This window comes from Dipodomys merriami, unplaced genomic scaffold (assembly GCF_024711535.1).
Source record: "Dipodomys merriami isolate MVZ:Mamm:240054 unplaced genomic scaffold, mDipMer1.0.p SCAF_63, whole genome shotgun sequence".
Classification (NCBI taxonomy): Eukaryota; Metazoa; Chordata; class Mammalia; order Rodentia; family Heteromyidae; genus Dipodomys; species Dipodomys merriami.
In genome coordinates, this window is record NW_027206213.1 from 1,554,725 (window position 1) to 1,573,478 (window position 18,754).

The 18,754-nt window shown below is 40.2% G+C and overlaps 1 protein-coding gene across 3 annotated transcripts in view; it reads right to left on the minus strand.

Moving 5' to 3' along the window:
- Aplf (aprataxin and PNKP like factor) overlaps positions 1 to 18,754 on the minus strand; it is a 69,829-nt gene that overhangs the window by 23,263 nt on the left and 27,812 nt on the right. For all 3 annotated transcript variants that reach the window (XM_070004492.1, XM_070004491.1, XM_070004493.1), the window contains exons 7-8: positions 6,034 to 6,371; positions 2,130 to 2,255 (exon numbers count right to left, since the gene is read on the minus strand). In XM_070004492.1, coding sequence (XP_069860593.1) covers positions 2,130 to 2,255; positions 6,034 to 6,371 — 464 coding nt within the window. The remainder of the gene's footprint in view (positions 1 to 2,129; positions 2,256 to 6,033; positions 6,372 to 18,754) is intronic.

Here is an 18,754-nt window from a genome sequence, read left to right on the forward strand (position 1 = left end):
ACCTTTTGTGAAATAACCTATGCAATAATTTTTTTCTTGAAACAACATACAATTTGCCATTAAACCAATATGACCTCTAATTCCTCTGAGTACACTTAATTATGCATTCAATTTCTCTAAGGCTATAGGACTGTTTCACCTTTTTTTTGCATCTGCTTTTTAAAGTTGTATTTTTCTAGAAATCTGTCCATTTCTCTTAAATTTTCGTTTATTGGCAAAGTCAATCATAACATCCTCTTATCTGTATTATGCTCTTTCTGCTCAATGGAGCATTTGCTTTTCAGAAACTAATTTTGTCCTCTTTTGAAAACCACAATCATTAACACAGTGACAACTTGAGGTGGCCAAGTAGGTTCAGTAATCTGTAGTTGAAATTTTCTAAAGAAAAGATGGCTATGTTGGGATAGGCATAGTGGTACATTCCTGTAATCTCAGGAGGGTGATGGAGATTGAAAGGATCAAAGTTCAAGGCCAGCTAGGTAGAAAAGTTAGCTAGACCCTATCTCAGTAAACCAGCTGTGGTGATGATTGTTTATAACCTTAACTACAAGGATAGAAAGATAATCATAGGCTGAGCCTTGTGAAAGTGTGAGAAGCTAAAGAACAACTGAATACTAAAAAGAGCTGGGAGAGAGGCTCAAGTGGCAGAGTGCCTGCCTGGCAAACTCCAGGCCCTGAAGTCCAGCTGCAAAAATGTTGTTCTAGTATTATCTATTCTAGTATTATCCCTATTTTTACTTTGGTAGTTCAGTTCAATTCAAATTCACCAATTCCTTAAATGAAGCTTTCAACAAGGACAAGATCCTTTCCCAGCTAGATCCTTACTGCATAAAGGGGGGACATTCTGATAATGCAACATCCTTAAAAGATAAGCCTGCTCTACTCATGGTACAGAAACACAGAAGACAGGCACTCTTACTCTTCTGTTATGATTGAGCTTTAGGTGTTGGCAAGAATGGTAAAGTAGCAGAAGTCAAGAAAGCAGACAGAGTCAGAGATAATATCTTCATTCTGATCTGCATTCTAAGGTTAGAAATAAAGGCAGTTTCAGGTATTTATAATATTTGAAACTTCAACAATTTAGGATTATCTAAAAGAAACAACATTCTACCAATTAACAAAATAAAAATGTGTTATTTATGGAAGCTTAAAAACCATAGGCTTGATAAGAGAATCTGCTCAAAATAAAGAAAAGAGTTTAGATTAATGTACAGACATGAAAATAGAACTAGGAAACTAGAGGGGATGAGTAGGGTTGGAAAAGCTGGGGGCAGAATAATAAAGGGGTGAAACTAATAAATATATATATACAATAGAATTCTATGCTTCCATCAGAAAGAATGACACCACCCCATTTGTTAGGAAATGAAAAAAAAATCATATTAAGTAAAGTAAGCCAGACCCAAAGAAATGTAGTTTCCCTCATTTGCAATAATAAACCCTCATGGTTTCCCTCATTTGCAATAATTAGTATATGTTGAGGATAATTTTATCAGATGAGCAGAAAAGCTCTAAAGCTATGTATATATGACCATATAAGATGATGCTAAGCAAAATGAACCCCAAGATCTAGATATAAGAGATCTTTCTTTGTTGTTGTTATTTTTAATGCACTATGTGATTTTTTTGTTTCTTTCATATGTTCTTCCCCCTATAGTATATCCCCTGTTGTCACTGTACTTGATTTTGGTATCCTGTATCTTGTATATACAGTTATCTAACTTGGGGAGGGAAAGGGGAATAACAAAATGCTGAAACAAGGACACAGGATGACCCATTGCAACAATGATACCCACAAGACACTATGCTGGAAATGAACTTTACAACTTTTGGGGAATGGGGAGGAGTGAGGGAGGTCAGGGAGGGAAGGGATAGTGGGAAAACAATAAAGGAGGGGGTAACAATGCTCCACAAGAAATTGTACTCATTACCTTACTCATGTAACTGTAACCCCTCCATACAGCATCTTTACAATAAAATAATTTTTTTAAAAAGATGCATTATACACATAAATTGGCCAGGGTGAATTTAAACTCCTTTGTACAACTATTTAAATATAAGAAAAAATAAATTTTAAAAAAGAAGAGAATTTCCCATCAGAGGTAGAGCCAAACACTCAAGTTCCTTACCTGTAGCAAGATGCCCCATAGGGGCATTCAGGCCGGCTATCAGCCTCTTCTTCACCCACAACTTGTACATCTCCATAGTCGGCATCACCAGGGTGGCTGAAGCATTGGAAATGGACAGGATTCTTCCTATGATGGTGACAAAGGACTATTGTAGATATCTAGTGGCTATAGCAGGTATCAAGCAATACACAACTGATTGTTTTAGAATAAGAACCCACACAATATGTTGATAACATACAGTTGATGATATCTAGTCAGTACAGGACTCTCACAGAAACTATAAATCTCTAGTGTCAAATGCTTTATAAGCACACATATGTCCATAATAAACACATAATAGAAATATCACCAACATATGCTTCTTGAAAAGTTTAAATAGTGCTTACATCTATGCACCATCTGCTAAGAAAATGAGCAGAACAAATCCTTTTAGAAATCTTCTACAACATCCCATGTGTCCCCTTAATCATTAAACCCATTTGACTACACAAAGCTCATTCTACTGTTCTAAAAGTATTTCTCAAACTCTTCAGTCCCAGGCCTCTTTCACAACCTTAAAATTCATGAAAATTTGGGATAGTGTTTGTTTATATGGGTTATTTTAGCTATTAGAAATATGTAAGGATGATAGTGGTACTGTGGCTCAAATGGTAGAGTGCTAGCCTTGAGCACAAAAAGGCTCAGGGACAGCACCCAGGCCCTGAACTCAAGCCCCACAACTGACAAAATAAAAATAAAAAAGAAGCTGGGCACAAACAGTTGCTCATGTCTGTAATCCTAGCTACTAAGGAGGCTGAAATTCTGAGGATCATGGTTCAAAGCGATCCTGGGCAGGAAAGTCGGTGAGACTCTTATCTCCAATGAACCACCAGAAAACTGGAAGTGGTGCTGTGGCTCAAGTGGTAGAGCACTATCTTTAAGCTGAAAAGCCTAGGGACAGCATTCAGGCCCAGAGTCCAAGCCCCACAACTGACAAAAAAGAAAAAGAAAAAAGAAAGTAAGTAATATATAAGGAGAGATTGGAAACATTTGTCCTATGGGTTGGAAATTTCAAGACAAGGACAGCATTTGGCAATTGCCTCCTGCTGAGATATAACTTGATGGAAGGAAGGCACAAGGGGGGTTGTTACAGATAAAACATGAGGCTACTGTGTAACACCCCACTCTTATAATACCAAGAAAGCAAGAATTTACTCGCGTGAGAAAGGCATTAGTTCATTCATGATAGGTTCCCTACTCCCATAACCCAATCATGTTTATGCTATTTTCAAATATTTTAATTTCATGTGTATTTTACATGCCATATAAATTATTATTGCTTACCCTAACCAATATTAATTTCTACTTATACCATATTTTCCTCCTAGATGTCTAGGCTTCCATTTTCAGGGCCCTTCCTTCCTTCCTGAACATTGAACTCTTTTCTTATTGTCTAAGCCCCAAGACAACAAGTTTGGCAAGTGACAAAGAACAAAGAAGACTCATTGTCCTGGCTGCCTCTGGTGTTTTCAAATGTGAGGGCTCAGCACTCCTCATTCTCACTTGTCTTCAAGATACTTCACAATTACCAGAGGTGAAAACATTGTCATATCTTATTAACTCTGAAATGATTTGTGTGACCTTTTGTAGATTAAAGTTATAGGTCAAATTAAGGAATAAATATTTTATTCATTAGTAAGAAATAATTCCAATTTCTATCTTATTTTTAAGGTTTATTAAGGAAATATACAGCCTTAGAAAAACTGTATAACACCAAAGAACAAACGTTTGAGAAAGATTTTTTTGTTTGGTTTTGTCAATTGATTTATTTTCCTTTTTTATTTTTATTTTTTATTTATTTTTTTGGGGGGGTCCGGTTGTGGGGCCTGAACTCTGGGCCTGGGCGCTGTCCCTCAGCTCTTCAGCTCAAGGCTAGTGCTCTACCACTTGAGCCACAGCGCCACTTCCGGCTTTTTTCTTTTTTGCTTATGTGGTGCTGAGGAATCGAACCCAGGGCCTCATGCATGCAAGGCAAGCGCTCTACCACTGAGCCACCTTCCCAGCCCCTTATTTTCCTTTTTTAAAAAATATAAGATGACTATTTCATACAGGCCATACTTGAACTCTTTGTATAGTCCAGACTGGTCTTAAATTCTCTAATTCCCCTTGCCTCATCTTCTCAAGTACTATCTAAGATCACAGGTATGCACTACCACATCTGCCTTCAGAAAAACTTTTTTGGAAGCAACAGTTTCTACAAACAAAGCTAGATGTTACTGTGTTGTTATTTTTTTAATAAAAGGACAAGATAAAATTTAGAAATATCAAACCTCTCTTTCTCCCTCTCTCTCTCTCTTTCTCTCTCTCGCTCTCTCCTTTCTTACCCATGGGCAAATGACTGAGGCAAGAATGGTATAAATGTTGGGGACATATAGAGATAGGAGATTAAGAGAACATGAGGCTTGAACTAAACCAGTAACATTGAAATTGAAGAAAAGCTGCATTTAAATGGGATTTTATGATGTATACAAATAACAAGAACTCAATATATGTCATTTTCTCCCTTTTGTTACAAAAACATTTTGGATTTTTGGTTTCAGTGTTAAAGATTCTGATGTATCAATTATATCAAAATTAGTTTAAAAAAACTAAAGCTAAGGCTGATTAAAATTAAACATGAATAAATGATTATAGACAAAATATTTAATCATCCTCAATTATCTTTTAACAAAAATGAATAAAAAATTTTAGCATTTATCTAAATACTAAAATGACAACATACTTTAAAAAAAAATTGGAGGGCTGGGAAGGTGGCTCAGTGGTAGAGTGCTTGCCTTGCATGCCTGAGGCCCTGGGTTCAATTCCTCAGCACCACATAAGCAAAAAGAAAAAAGCCGGAAGTGGCGCTGTGGCTCAAGTGGTAGAGCACTAGCCTTGAGCTGAAGAGCTGAGGGACAGAGCCCAGGCCCAGAGTTCAGGCCCCAGGACCGGACCCAAAAAAAAAAATTGGAGCCTATTCTAGGGTTTGAACTTAGGGCCTGAGCTCTTCCCTGAGCCTTTTTTTGCGCAAGGATATTGCTCTACCACTCGAGCCACAGGTCCATTTCTGGCATTTTTGGTAGTTTAGTCATGATTAGAGTTTCATGGACTTTCCTGCCTGGGCAATGCTGAGATTTCAGCCTCCTAAGTAGTTAGGATTACAGGTGTGTACCACTGGCACCTGGCTTCTAAAATGATTATGTACTTTTAAGAGAATAGAATATGTGATACAATTACACTTTTGCATGGAAGACCGAAAGACGCACTGTTTATGTTATTTATTTAGACAAGTTGCATTGGCAAACAAGTATTTTTGAAATGAGACTGTGTAATTATAGCCATGTAATTATAAACATTATAATGATGCCATAGCGTAAGAGATTATCATTTAAACTCACAAAAATTCATTTTTTAATTTCTAAATACAAAATTAGAAAAAAATCTATTTTCATTAGAAAAAATTTAAAGGAAAGTACACAACTGTGGTATGATGCCAAAGCAATCTATAGTTATCTTAATAATTAGACTATGTACAACAACTATTTATGAAACCATCTCTCTAGTACTGAGCCATTACATAAGCAGGTATTTAAGTCTGAATGATTCCATTTTCAAGTCTAGATTTGCCAGTATTTAGACCTTTGCATTAGTCAGCATGTCTACCTATAAAACATTTAATTCCCCATTGTATCTTAAAAGCCTCTGGCAGGATTTGCTAGAACGCATACAGAAAGTGCAACCCAGTGATAACAGTAGAAACATGGTAAAGCTCCCAACCTTTAAGTCAGTGGGTTTTTATTAGGTTTTTAATACACTATAGCATAGATCCCCATGGCTCTATGTTACTGAATAGTGGCAATATATTCTACCTATGAGTTCATTTTACCTGTAGCAGTTTGCCCCATACATGCAGGATGTCCTCTTGACCTTGTTTCCTTCTGAATCTAGTGGAACTGAATCAGTTGCCTTTGCATGCAAAGTTTCAGGACTAGAGGGATCAGAGCCAGAATCAGGATGGCATCTGTCAGACTCAGTAGGGAATGACTTGCTTTGGACACTCAAACAACTCTCAGAACAACTTGCTGCCTTGTCCTCTTCATTTGGTGTTTCCTTAGTCACAACTTCATGTTCATCAAGAACAGTTTTGTTTCTCTGTGTTTTAGTCTTTGCACTGTTCACATTTGTATTATTTAATGTAATTGGAGAAAATGAATCTAGTATTTCCTACAAAAGATCAGGGAAAAAAATCAGAAACCATTAAACTGTTCCATGCTCAAAAATAAAAATTTGATGAAGATATGTTAGAACCCATTCAGACAAAAAGTATGTTTCCTTTGAAATGGTCTGAATAAGTTTCTGTTTAACCAATTTAATTTAAAGGTGCTTTGCACCAAGAGAATATTCTCATTAGAAGTGTAGAACTTTTTAAATTTACACCTACTACCAGCACAAGGAATAAACCTAGTCTTGTTTAAAAAGACCTCTAATGACTTAACACTTCCTGTAGAGAATGAACATTGCCCGGATAAATGCCAGTCATCCTGATAACCACCTCTAGGCTCATGACAATGTGTTAACTACACATATGCTCACTCCGTTGTCAAATAAGGATTCATGTATGATGGATGTCATCTAGAAACAGCTAGTTTCATTGCTTAATTCCAATAGCTCAAATTTACTAACATATTATTGAAGTAAGGAGGTCTGGCTGGCACCATATTGGCCAAATGGTGGATTTTAGGGTCTGGCTTCTTGCCTTCAAGCTGGGGAAAGAAAATCCCCTGCCCAGATCCCTGGAGGCAGAGGTGGGCACTTGTCTGATAGGTTACTGAATCCAGTGCCTTGGACAGGGAATTTCCTGAGGATCTGCCCCCTGCGCTGACCTATTTAGGCCCGGACCAGCCTAGCTGCCAGGAGGCCATGCCACGTGAGTCTATGTGATCTTGTCCTGTGTCCTATCTCCTGTCTCGTCTCCAGTATCATAGCACCCCAATTCAGCTCTCCATTGAAGGTGAATTGGCTTGTTCCTATTGTTTTTGTTCTTTCTTTCCTCTTTTGCATGTTTCCTAGAGGTGTTATGTGTATTTGGGGGACTTTGTAACAACGGGTGGCCTGCAGTCTGTTAAATGTGTAATAAAGATTCCAATATTCTATACTTCAAAGTGTGGCTTCTGGTATGATTTATCTTACAACATTATTGGGCTAAAACTAGGTGTTTTAATATTTTTTTCTTTTCTTTTTAAGGAAACATAGTATACAACTTCAAAACACTACTTCAATGACTATCATCTTGCTAATGAACCTAGGTTTTATAATAGTTCTGTATACTAACAGATAAGCAATGAGAACAGCAATTACTTGGCTATTTCTTGGCTGGTGGCACTAAACCATACATTCTACTTCCAAACTGCTCAACTGCTCCCCAATCTCATCCTGTTCTACTGCAGAGCTAACTGGCACATTCCAGCAACTAGAAGTCTGAACTAGGAATTGAGTAATCCTAACCTGCCCACTGACTTAACAATCCAGTTTTCATTTTCCCTGTTTAACAGTGATCAGCAGATCCACTAGATATCCAGTATAATGTCAGTCTCTGGTTCATGTTGGTATTTAGAAATGGCAGAGGTAATTCTCTTAGAGTGTCATTCTCCTCTTAATTTCAGAAAGGGAGGCAATAACTTCTCCCAACAAACTGCAAATTCCCCATACCTTAAAACTTTCAGCCCCTCTATTTTCTTTATACAAAGCCTGGGAGTAGGAGGGTGAAGTCTGCATATACATTTCAAAAGGCTCAATGAGGAAGAATAGATCCTCCCTCCTTGCTGGGGGCTCCTTTCAAATGTGAGATACTTATGTTTAGTACCTCTGACCCCAGCTTCTGGCCATAGCAGTAGTTTGAGGGAGATGGAGGAAAAATCACCCTAAGCAGCCTATCCCATTCATTACAGGGGAAAAAAAAGACAAAAGTAGGGAAATGATAAATTAGAATACATTCCTATGAAACATTGTGCAGAAATTGAAATGAGTAACCTCTCTAAAGATGCTTTTAACAAGAACAGTATATATACTATTGTGCCATTTAGCTCCTTGTATATTTATATGTCTACTTGTATAAATCCAATTAGAACATTTAGAATCATGGAAAAATGTTAGTAAGACAATGGGATGGAAGAACGGGACAAAGCCAAGTTTTCCTTCTTTATTCCACATGTTCCTATAGTCTATTTTTTTTAACACTAAGCATGTATTAATGTTAAGTGAAAAGCCCAAAGAAAATGAAATATAAGAAAGAAAATGTATAACATCATAATTCAATTTCCTATTTTAGTTCCACAAAATATAGAGAAAACTCTCTTTTACTTAAAAAATCACTTTAGGAAGTTCCGGGAAGATGGCGGAGGACAAGCTGGAATCTGAACAAGCTCTCGCATAGAAAGCAGTTTTAGAGTTCCAGTGAACAGTCCTAAGCCAGAGAATCACACCAAGTGTGCCATCACAGGACAGAGAGTTAGACAAGAGAGGGGAAGCCGAGACAAGGAGACACATCTGAGCGCCTGCCAGCAGCCCCCGCGGCGGGGGCGATGGCGGCAGGGTCGCAGCGGAGTCCGCAGCCCGGGCCATAACTGAGCGCTCACACAGAGAGTCCAGGATGAAGGAGCCAGACGCAGCGGGCGAGAGGATTCTACCCAACACCAGCAAGAACCGACAAGGAGCGGACATCTTCATCCTGCAGTGTGCAGACCAGAGACGACCCAAGATCCAAGATTCGGCGTGAGTAGAAGCCAGACGTCCTCACTCCTTCTCAGGGAGCAGAGGAGGGAAGGCCACCCCTCCCCCCCCAGCACCGGTGATCTCCATCTTGGATACCGACAAAGCTCAGAGGAGCTGCCAGCTCCAACCCAGGCCTTGGAATAAAACGAGTCATTTAGCAGGTCACAAGAACTTAACGGCGAAGTGACCTGCCAGACTCGGCTCCATCCAGGGAGAAGTCACCCAGCTCAGGCACCAGCCGTTGGAGTGGCTTTCCTCACTGGGTAACCAGAGACAGAGGCTGCCCCTCCCTCTAGCAGCCTCCACAATCAACTGAAAAACAGGAACCCTGAGAATGGCTCCAGGCTGGGCTCTCTGAGTTTTTTTTTTTTTTTTCACAAAATAGCCTCAGAAAAAGCTACTGATTGTTGAAAGGCCTCAACTCTACCCAGAACCTAGCCTCACCACTGCATCCCCCTCTTTTGTGATTCTCAAAGCAGATCACCCTCCCAGTAAACTAATCTGGGAGGGGGATCTCAAAATCTTGGGTAAAGCAGAGCATTTTTCTGCCTGTTCGAACAAACTGACTTAAGAAACCAATCAAGCCACAGGACCTCAAGCTGAACAGAGACTCCAACCAGAGGCTGATTACAGACAAAAGGGAGATACAGGATTCTTCCCACCCCTCCCAAAAAAATAAAAAAAAAAAAAAATCAAAGAACTATTTTTTCTTTTTTTTCTTCTTTCTTCCTCTTCTTTTTTCTTTTTTTTTCTTTTTTTGTTTTTCCTGGTACCTTACATATATATATATATAATTTTTTTTCCTATTCTAAAAATTTTATTAATCTTTAATTTTTGCCTTTTTTGAAAAAATAATTGTTTTCCAGTAACTTTTTTTCCTCTTATAATTTTTATTTTAGGAATACGTGAATGTGCGGTTTCCTTTCTTTTCTTGTCTTCTTTCTCTTTCTCTTTCTTTCTTAACTATCTTTTTGTTTTTTGTCTAGCTCTACTGAACTTCTGATCTCTTTTTCTCCCTTTATTTTCCTGTTCACCTATTCCTCTCTCTTGATCCTCTTTATGTGACTTAACTCTTGTCCTGCACATCCTCAGATAAACCCGTAGTTAACTAGTAGACCCTATCCCCCATTGTGTACACACTTAATCCACAAATTTATTACTCAATTCAAAACCTCTGAGACTTAAATTCCTTAATAGCAGTACTACCTCTTTATACCTATATAATATTTTAAGCATTTTTTTAAGTTTTTCACTTCTCCTCTATGTCCCTTCCCTTTTCTTAATATACTCACATTCCTCACTAAATAGATGGTCTTTTAATCTCCATAATAATATTAATTTTTACGTTTCTATTTTTTCTGGTCTCTTTTCATTTCCCATTCCCTTTCTTCTTTTTCTCTCTCTCTCTCTCTACTTGCATCCTACCCAACCTATTTCCTGCATTGGGATTAGGACATAGTTAACTCTCCCTGTGCCCCCCCACACCAATCTATCCCTATTTTTTACACACATCACTCCCTAACCCTAATAATTTCTGGTCTTCCAAATTCTTCTCTGCGGTTCAAAGCCCATTAACGTATAGTTGTTTGATGTTGAATAGATGTATCTGTTGAACTAGATTGTATCTGTAGACTGTTGACTGTACAAAAGCAAACTTTGATTGATGGTTGCCTTAAGATAGTGTTCTAGCACAAAACTGGTGCTATTTTCATCTCAAATGGGCAGAGTAAGCCGGAAAAACACAAGAAAAATGGCAAATCCGGATATCTCAATTCCCAATCTTGATAATCAGGGGTCAGAACAGATAATGAATAATCCAGAGGAGAGTTCCCAAATAGCTCTACAAACACTGCTGGCAACCATGATAAATGAGAAGTTTGACAACTTACAAAGGACTCTGTACGAGCATGAAAGGGAGAGAGAGGAGGCATCCCAAAAGCTTATACAGGAATATCATAAGCGTAAAGAAGCTACTCAAAAACTGATACAGGATTTGCGTGAACAACTTGAGAATACTCAAAGAGAAAGGGAGGAATGGAATGAGCAGGCTGAGAACACTCAAAGAGAACTGCAGGAATCCCACGAACGAGAGGAAAGAGAACTACAGGAATCCCAGAACGGGAGGAAGCTAATCAAAGAATAATTCAGGAATTGAGAGACCAGGTAGAGAATACACAAAGATCACTAAAGGCATTCATGGAATCCATTAACAAAGAGCTGAAGGAAGTCAGGGAGACCACAAAGGGAATGCTGAATGGAACCCAACAGAAGGAATGGGAGTCCAAAGAAACCATAACCAATCAACTAAGTGATTTGAGAACAAACACTGAACACCAAATTAAGGAAGTAAAAAAATTCATACAAGACCTAAAACAGAGCTTCAACAAAGAACTTGAAGCCATCAAAGCTGACCAATTAGAAGGAAAAGAGATTTAAAAAAAAACAAAGTAGAGAGTCTTGACAGCAGGTTAGACCATGCAGAAGATCGAATCTCAGGGATTGAAGACAGCCTAGATATTATAGAGAAAGAACATACAACCATCCAAGACAAGTCCAAGAAATATGATAGATCTATCCAACACCTGGAAGACACCATCAGAAAGCCTAATCTAAGGATAATGGGTGTAGAGGAGCACCTAGAAACAGAAGTTAATGGTCTAGGAAATTTGTTTAACAGGATCCTAGCAGAGAACTTCCCAAACATACAAAAAGATAGGCCTATTCAGATACAAGAAGCTTTTAGAACCCCAAATAGACCAGACCAGAATAGGACATCCCACTGTCACATTATAATCCACACAGGATCAACACAAACCAAGGAAAAGAGCCTTAAAGCTGTCAAGGAGAAAAGGGATCACCTATAAAGGGAAACCAATTAGAATTACCTCAGATTTCTCAGCAGGGACAATCAAAGCAAGAAGAGCCTGGAATGATGTATGCCATGCCCTAAAAACAAACAACTATCAACCAAGAATACTCTACCCAGCTAAACTCTCCTTCATAACTGAAGGCCAAATAAAAACCTTCCATAGCAAAGAAAAATTGAAACAATATATCTCCACCAAACCAGCCCTACAAAAGATTCTTAAAGATGTCCTACACATAGAAAACCAACAAGACCGCAATGAAGGCCAAGAAACTGCACCCAAACTGAGAATCCAAGAACCATAGGAAGAACCCAGTTTTTGCAGCCCCCAAGAAGGTGGATAACATGGCAGGAACTCCCAAATACCTCTCAGTCCTATCTCTTAACGTTAACGGACTGAACTCTCCAATTAAGCGACATAGACTGTCTAGTTGGATTAAAAAACAAGACCCCTCTATCTGCTGCCTGCAGGAGTCACATCTTGCCTGTAAAAACAAACACATTTTCAAAGTTAAAGGCTGGAACAACATCTACCAAGCAAACGGCCCCCATAAACAGGCGGGAGTTGCAATCCTATTATCAGATAAAATAGACTTCAAATTAAAATTCGTGAGAAGAGATAAAGAGGGTTGCTACATATTAATTAAAGGATCTCTCCTTCAGGAGGATATTACAATTCTAAATATCTATTCGCCAAACAATGGAACACCCAAATTTATCAAAGAAACACTACTTTCCCTCAAATCCCATATAGATCCAAAGACATTAATTTTGGGGGATTTTAACACACCACTCTCCCCACTAGATAGATCAACTCGGCAAAAACTCAACAGAGAAACCGCAGACCTAAACAGCTGCATAGATCAACTAGACTTAACAGACATCTACCGAACATTTCACACAGCAGCATCAGAATACACGTTTTTCTCAGCAGCACATGGAATGTTTTCCAAAATAGACCACATTTTAGGCCACAAAGCAAACTTGTCTAAATTCAGAAACATTGAAATTATACCTTGCATCCTCTCTGACCACAAGGGAATAAAATTAGAACTCAACACCAAAAGCCACCAAAGAAAGTCCGACATCACATGGAGGCTGAACAACACACTGCTGAATCATGAGTGGGTCATGGAAGAGATTAGAAAGGAAATTCAAATGTTCATGCTATTCAACAAAAATGAACACACAAATTACCAGCTCCTCTGGGACACAGCAAAGGCAGTACTCAGAGGCAAGTTTATAGCTCTGAGCTCCTACATCAACAAATTGGAGAGATCTGAAACTAACAATTTAATGACACATCAAACCTCCTTGAAAAAGAGCAGCAAGATAAACCCCAATCCAGTAGATGGAAAGAAATAATCAAAATTAAATCAGAATTAAATGAATTAGAATCCAAAAAAACTATAGAAAGAATCAACAAAACAAAGAGTTGGTTCTTCGAAAAACTTAACAAAATTGACAGACCCTTAGCAAATCTTATCAGAAAAAGAAGAGAACACACCCAAATTAATAAACTCAGAGATGAGAATGGAAACATCACCACGGAAACAACCAAGATTCAGAACATTATAAGGGAATACGTCTCAAAACTTTATGCTAATAAGTTTGAGAACTTGACAGAAATGGACCTTTTCCTAGCAAATATTGACATGCCAAAACTAAACCATGATGAGTTAAACTATCTTAACAGGCCCATATCAAGCACTGAAATAGAAACAGCAATAAGAGACCTCCCAGCTAAGAAAAGTCCAGGACCAGATGGTTTTACAGCGGAATTATACAAGGCCTTCAAAGCAGAGCTCAAACCAATACTCCTCCAACTATTCAATGAAATTGAAAGAGAAAGCTCACTACCGAACACATTCTATGAAGCCATCATGACCCTCATCCCAAAACCAGGCAGGGACTCATCAAACAAAGAGAACTATAGACCCATTTCTTTGATGAATATTGATGCAAAACTTCTCAACAAAATTTTGGCCAATCGACTTCAACAATTCATCCAAAAAATCATACACCATGATCAAACAGGATTCATTTCAGGGATGCAAAGCTGGTTCAATATACGCAAATCAATTAATATTATTCATCACATCAACAGGAGCAAGAAAAAGAACCACATGGTTATCTCAATAGATGCAGAAAAAGCATTTGACAAGATCCAACACCCCTTCATGATGAAGGTTTTGAAAAAATTAGGAATCCATGGAACATTCCTCAATACAATAAAGGCTGTATATGACAAACCTACAGCCAGCATTATACTCAATGGTGAAAAACTAAAGCCATTTCCTCTTAACTCAGGAACAAGACAAGGATGCCCACTCTCTCCACTTCTCTTCAATCTAGTATTAGAATGCTTAGCTACAGCAATAAGACAAGATGCAGAAATAAAAGGGATCCAAATAGGGAAAGAAGAAATAAAACTCTCCCTCTTTGCAGATGACATGATCTTGTATTTAAAGAATCCCATAGACTCCACTCCCAAATTACTCAAGCTGATTCAAAACTTTGGTAAAGTAGCAGGTTATAAAATTAACCCCCAAATATCAATGGCTTTTCTGTATGCCAACAATGAGAAAAGTGTGGCTGAAATTAGGAAAGCAACTCCATTTGTAATAGCCCCACAAAAAATAAAATACCTAGGAATTAACTTAACCAAAGAAGTGAAGGACCTCTATGATGAAAACTTTAAAATCTTGAAAAAGGAAATCAACACAGAACTTAAAAAATGGCAAAAACTCCCATGCTCCAGGATTGGAAAGATTAACATCATGAAAATGGCAATACTTCCCAAGGCTATCTACAAATTCAACGCGATACCTATCAAAATTCCAACCTCATTCTTCAAGGAAATAGAAGAGGCAATCCAAAAATTCATATGGAACAATAAAAGACCCCGAATAGCAAAAACGCTCCTCAACGGAAAGAATACTGCTGGAGGAATATCAATACCAAATTTCAAACTCTACTATAAAGCCATAGTAATCAAAACAGCTTGGTATTGGCATAAGAACAGACCTCAGGACCAATGGAATAGAATTGAAAACCCAGAAATGAACCTACAGACCTATAGCCATCTAATCTTCAATAAGGGAGCTAAAACAATAGAATGGAAGAAAGACAGCCTCTTCAGTAAATGGTGCTGGCAAAATTGGTTAACTACATGTAGAAAACTAAAGCTAGATCCTTATATATCACCCTGCACCAGAATCAACTCCAAATGGATCAAAGACCTCGAAGTCAAAGCAGACACTCTGAAAACATTACAGGATAAAATAGGAGAAACCCTAGCTCTCCTTGGCTCAGGCCGAAATTTTCTTAATAGAGACCTGGAAACACAACAAATCAAAGAAAGGTTGGACAAATGGGATTGCATAAAGTTGCAGAGCTTCTGCAGGGCAAATGACATAGCTAGCAAGATCAATAGAAAGCCTACGGATTGGGAGAAGATCTTTACTAGCCATACAACGGACAAGGGTCTCATATCTAAAATATACTTGGAACTCAAAAAATTAAACCCCCCAACAACAAATCTGCAAAGAAACAACTGCCCAATAAATAAGTGGGCGAAAGACTTAAAGAGAAACTTCTCTGAAGAAGAAAGAAGGATGGCCAATAGACACATGAAGAAATGTTCAACATCCCTAGCCATAAAAGAAATGCAAATCAAAACAACATTGAGAAGATGAGACCAAGATGGCGACGGGGCAGTAGGGAAACGCCACAGCTCTCTCCAACCAAAAAGAGAGTTCGAGTTCCAACGCTTAATCTCCCCAAGAGACCGACAACAACAAAAAGACGAACACTCAGAGAAAAACCAGAGGCGGAGAATAACAAAAAAAGAAAGAGAGGAAAAGAATTTCAAAACAGAGAAAAGCGAAGACCCCTCCCCCAACATTTACTGGCCGCGCGGCAGTGCGCCAAGCCGCCGGCCAGCCGGCCCCGGCAGGGGCTGGGGGAGCCCCAGAGAAACAGCAGAGACACAGGGGGCCACTTTCAGAACATCAGGTACTGGTTTGCAGAACAGCAGATCGCCAGGAACAGAGAAACCTACCAGCCGGGAGTCTCCACGAGGATCCCACCCCCACCCCTCACTCTCCACCCGAGCAGAGAGGCTCCATCCCGCCAAAGCCGCTCGGCATCAGCAGAGTGACAAAAGGACCTGCAGCAGACCACCCGGCCCACCTGATCGCGATCGCAACGATCCAGCACTCTCCACCCGAGCAGAGAGGTTCCATCCCGCCAAAGCCGCTCGGCGCCACAAAGGGTCCTGTCTGCAGACCACCCGCCCGCCCGATCACGATCGCAACAACCCGGCGGGGTCACTTGGGCCCCAGAGGTACCGAGAAGAAGCTGCCTGAGCGTAGACACTCTTGACCCAACAGCTTTGACAGAGGCAGAGACAGAAAAGAATCACACAGAGCCACCACCGCCCAACCCAGCGCGGATTGCAACAACAACTGACGACCTACACCACACAGAAACAACCAGCTCCAGGGTGAGTACCCCACAGGGGAAGTGTATCCCTCAAGGGAGACCAGAGCTGGAGGGAATCCCCAGACCCTGACCTAGACTCCCTACCCCAGCACCCGGACCACAGGACCCACTAAAACTGGGAACTGTTTGAGAGCTCCACCAGCCCGTGGAGCACACTCAGCTGGCCAGGCTAGAGCAAGAGCACCCCTGGAAGGGAGCTTAAATGCCCAAGCCAGGAACAGCGCCCCTGGGTCAAGACTACCAACAGTAGAAGAAATTTGAACTGTGTCCCCCAGGCTGTATAACCTAGGTGGTATACACATCAGCACAGGCCTAACGAGTGCGCTCCAGGCTGCATAACCTAGGTGGTATACACATCAGCACAGGCCTAACAAGCGCACACCAGGCTGGGGCCGGAACCAGGCCCGGGGATCCGGCGCCTGAACAACACAACCAACTCCTCCCAATTGAAGTAAAAAGCTGAGCATACGCCTCAACAGAGGGGAGAAAACCAGGAAACAACACTCCCCCGGGAAGCACGCCTGTGACAACAAAAGACCTGGAGGCCCAGGACAAGAGAAGCCCAAACCCCACCAAAACTCCACCCATATACCCTAGACTGGGAATTGGGCAACACAGGCTGCCAGCACCTGATAGTAAGCAGGAGCTCAGACTGTTAAGGCGGCTCAGCAATAGAGTGATAGTCTTGGATGTAGGAGGCCCTGCATCTGATTCCTCAGCATCACAAAAGCAAAAAGGGTCAGAAGTGGTGCTGTGGCTCAAACGGTAGGGTGCCAGCCTTGAGCTGAAAAGCTGAGGGACAGCACCCAAACCTAGGGTTCAAGCCCACAACCAGCCCAAAACAAATAAACAAAAACACATCAGGAGCCCATAGCAGACTCCAGCATTTGGGAGAGTGCATCCAGAGCATCTGTTCTTCACAAGAGCACCCGTAGGAGCAAACACAAGCAGTCTAGGCTGCTCAACCCTTCCAAAGGCGGGAACTGCCAGCAATCTACAGCAGAGAGCTGAGAATCCTAAGTAAGTCAGAATAGCAGCTGGAAATAGGCTCCCAACAGAACCCAGATCAGGCACAGACTCTCTCTACCAATACAGAATCAGCAACCAAGCAAAGACAGACACACCAAAACAAAATTGAAGAGCAGTCTCCTGAACCTCCATGCGAAAATCACAGAGAAAAATCACAAGGTTTACTACCACCCAGGACAGCAAGCTCACCTCAAAAGCCAGCAGCCACACAGGGGAGAGCCCCAGTGGGAGCAAAGCAGGAATGGAAGACAAAGGCTACTTCCAAGGGTTGCTGGAGGCAATGACTCAAGAAATAAAGCGAGAAATTTATCAGAAATTGAAAGAGCACAAGGATGAACTATCCAAAGAGATACAGGGTATCAAACAAGAGATGCATGCAAAAATAGAAGCTGCACAAACCTCAGTAAGAAGTGAGATAAACGCCAAATTAGAGGTAATGCATACCTCATTGAGAGGTGAGATCAGTACTCTGAGAACCAACATTGAATCCATAAAGGGATCCATTTCCTCCATGCAAACCACAATAGAAGCCACTGTCAACAGAGTGAATGAAATGGAAGGTCGAGTGTCAGATACAGAAGACAGAATACACCAACTGGACCAAAAAGTGACAGATATGGAAAAATTACTCAAATTAAACCAAAGGGATATTCAAGAGCAAGCAGATAATGCTAAAAAATTTAACCTTCGCATAATTGGAGTGGACGAAGGTGAGGAATTCCAGAGCAAGGGAATGCACCACCTATTTAACAATATAATCAATGAAAATTTTCCCCACCTCAAAAACGACCATCTTAACTACATCACAAAAGCTTATCGAACACCCAACAAGCAAGACCCCAGGAGAAACACTTCTAGACACATTATAGTAAAAATGATAGATCTGAATAATAAGGAAACAATCCTGCATGCAGCAAAAATGAAGAAGGAGCTATACTACAATGGGAAAAAAATAAGAATTACTGCAGATCTCTCCACACAAACAATGAATGCAAGAAAAGCCTGGGAAAGCACCATACGAGCCCTGAGAGCCAATAACTGCCAACCCAGACTGATCTACCCGGCAAAGCTAGCATTCACATTTGATGGAGAACTGAAAACTTTTAATAGCAAAGAAAAACTAAATGAATACATAAACATTAAGCCAGCATTACAAAGAATTCTAAGAGGGGGGACACAACCTGAAGAAAGCAGCCAGGAACTGGGGCCTGCCCCAAACAGGCGTTACTCAAAGTCTAACTGAGCAAGCACAGGAGGAAAGGAAAAAAGAAAAACTTAGGAAAACGGAATGGCAGGGACAACAATGCATCTCTCTATACTTTCTCTTAATATAAATGGGCTGAATTCGCCAATTAAAAGAAAACGAACTGAGGACTGGATAAGAAAACAAGACCCATCCATCTGTTGCCTTCAGGAGACCCACCTCTCAGCCAAA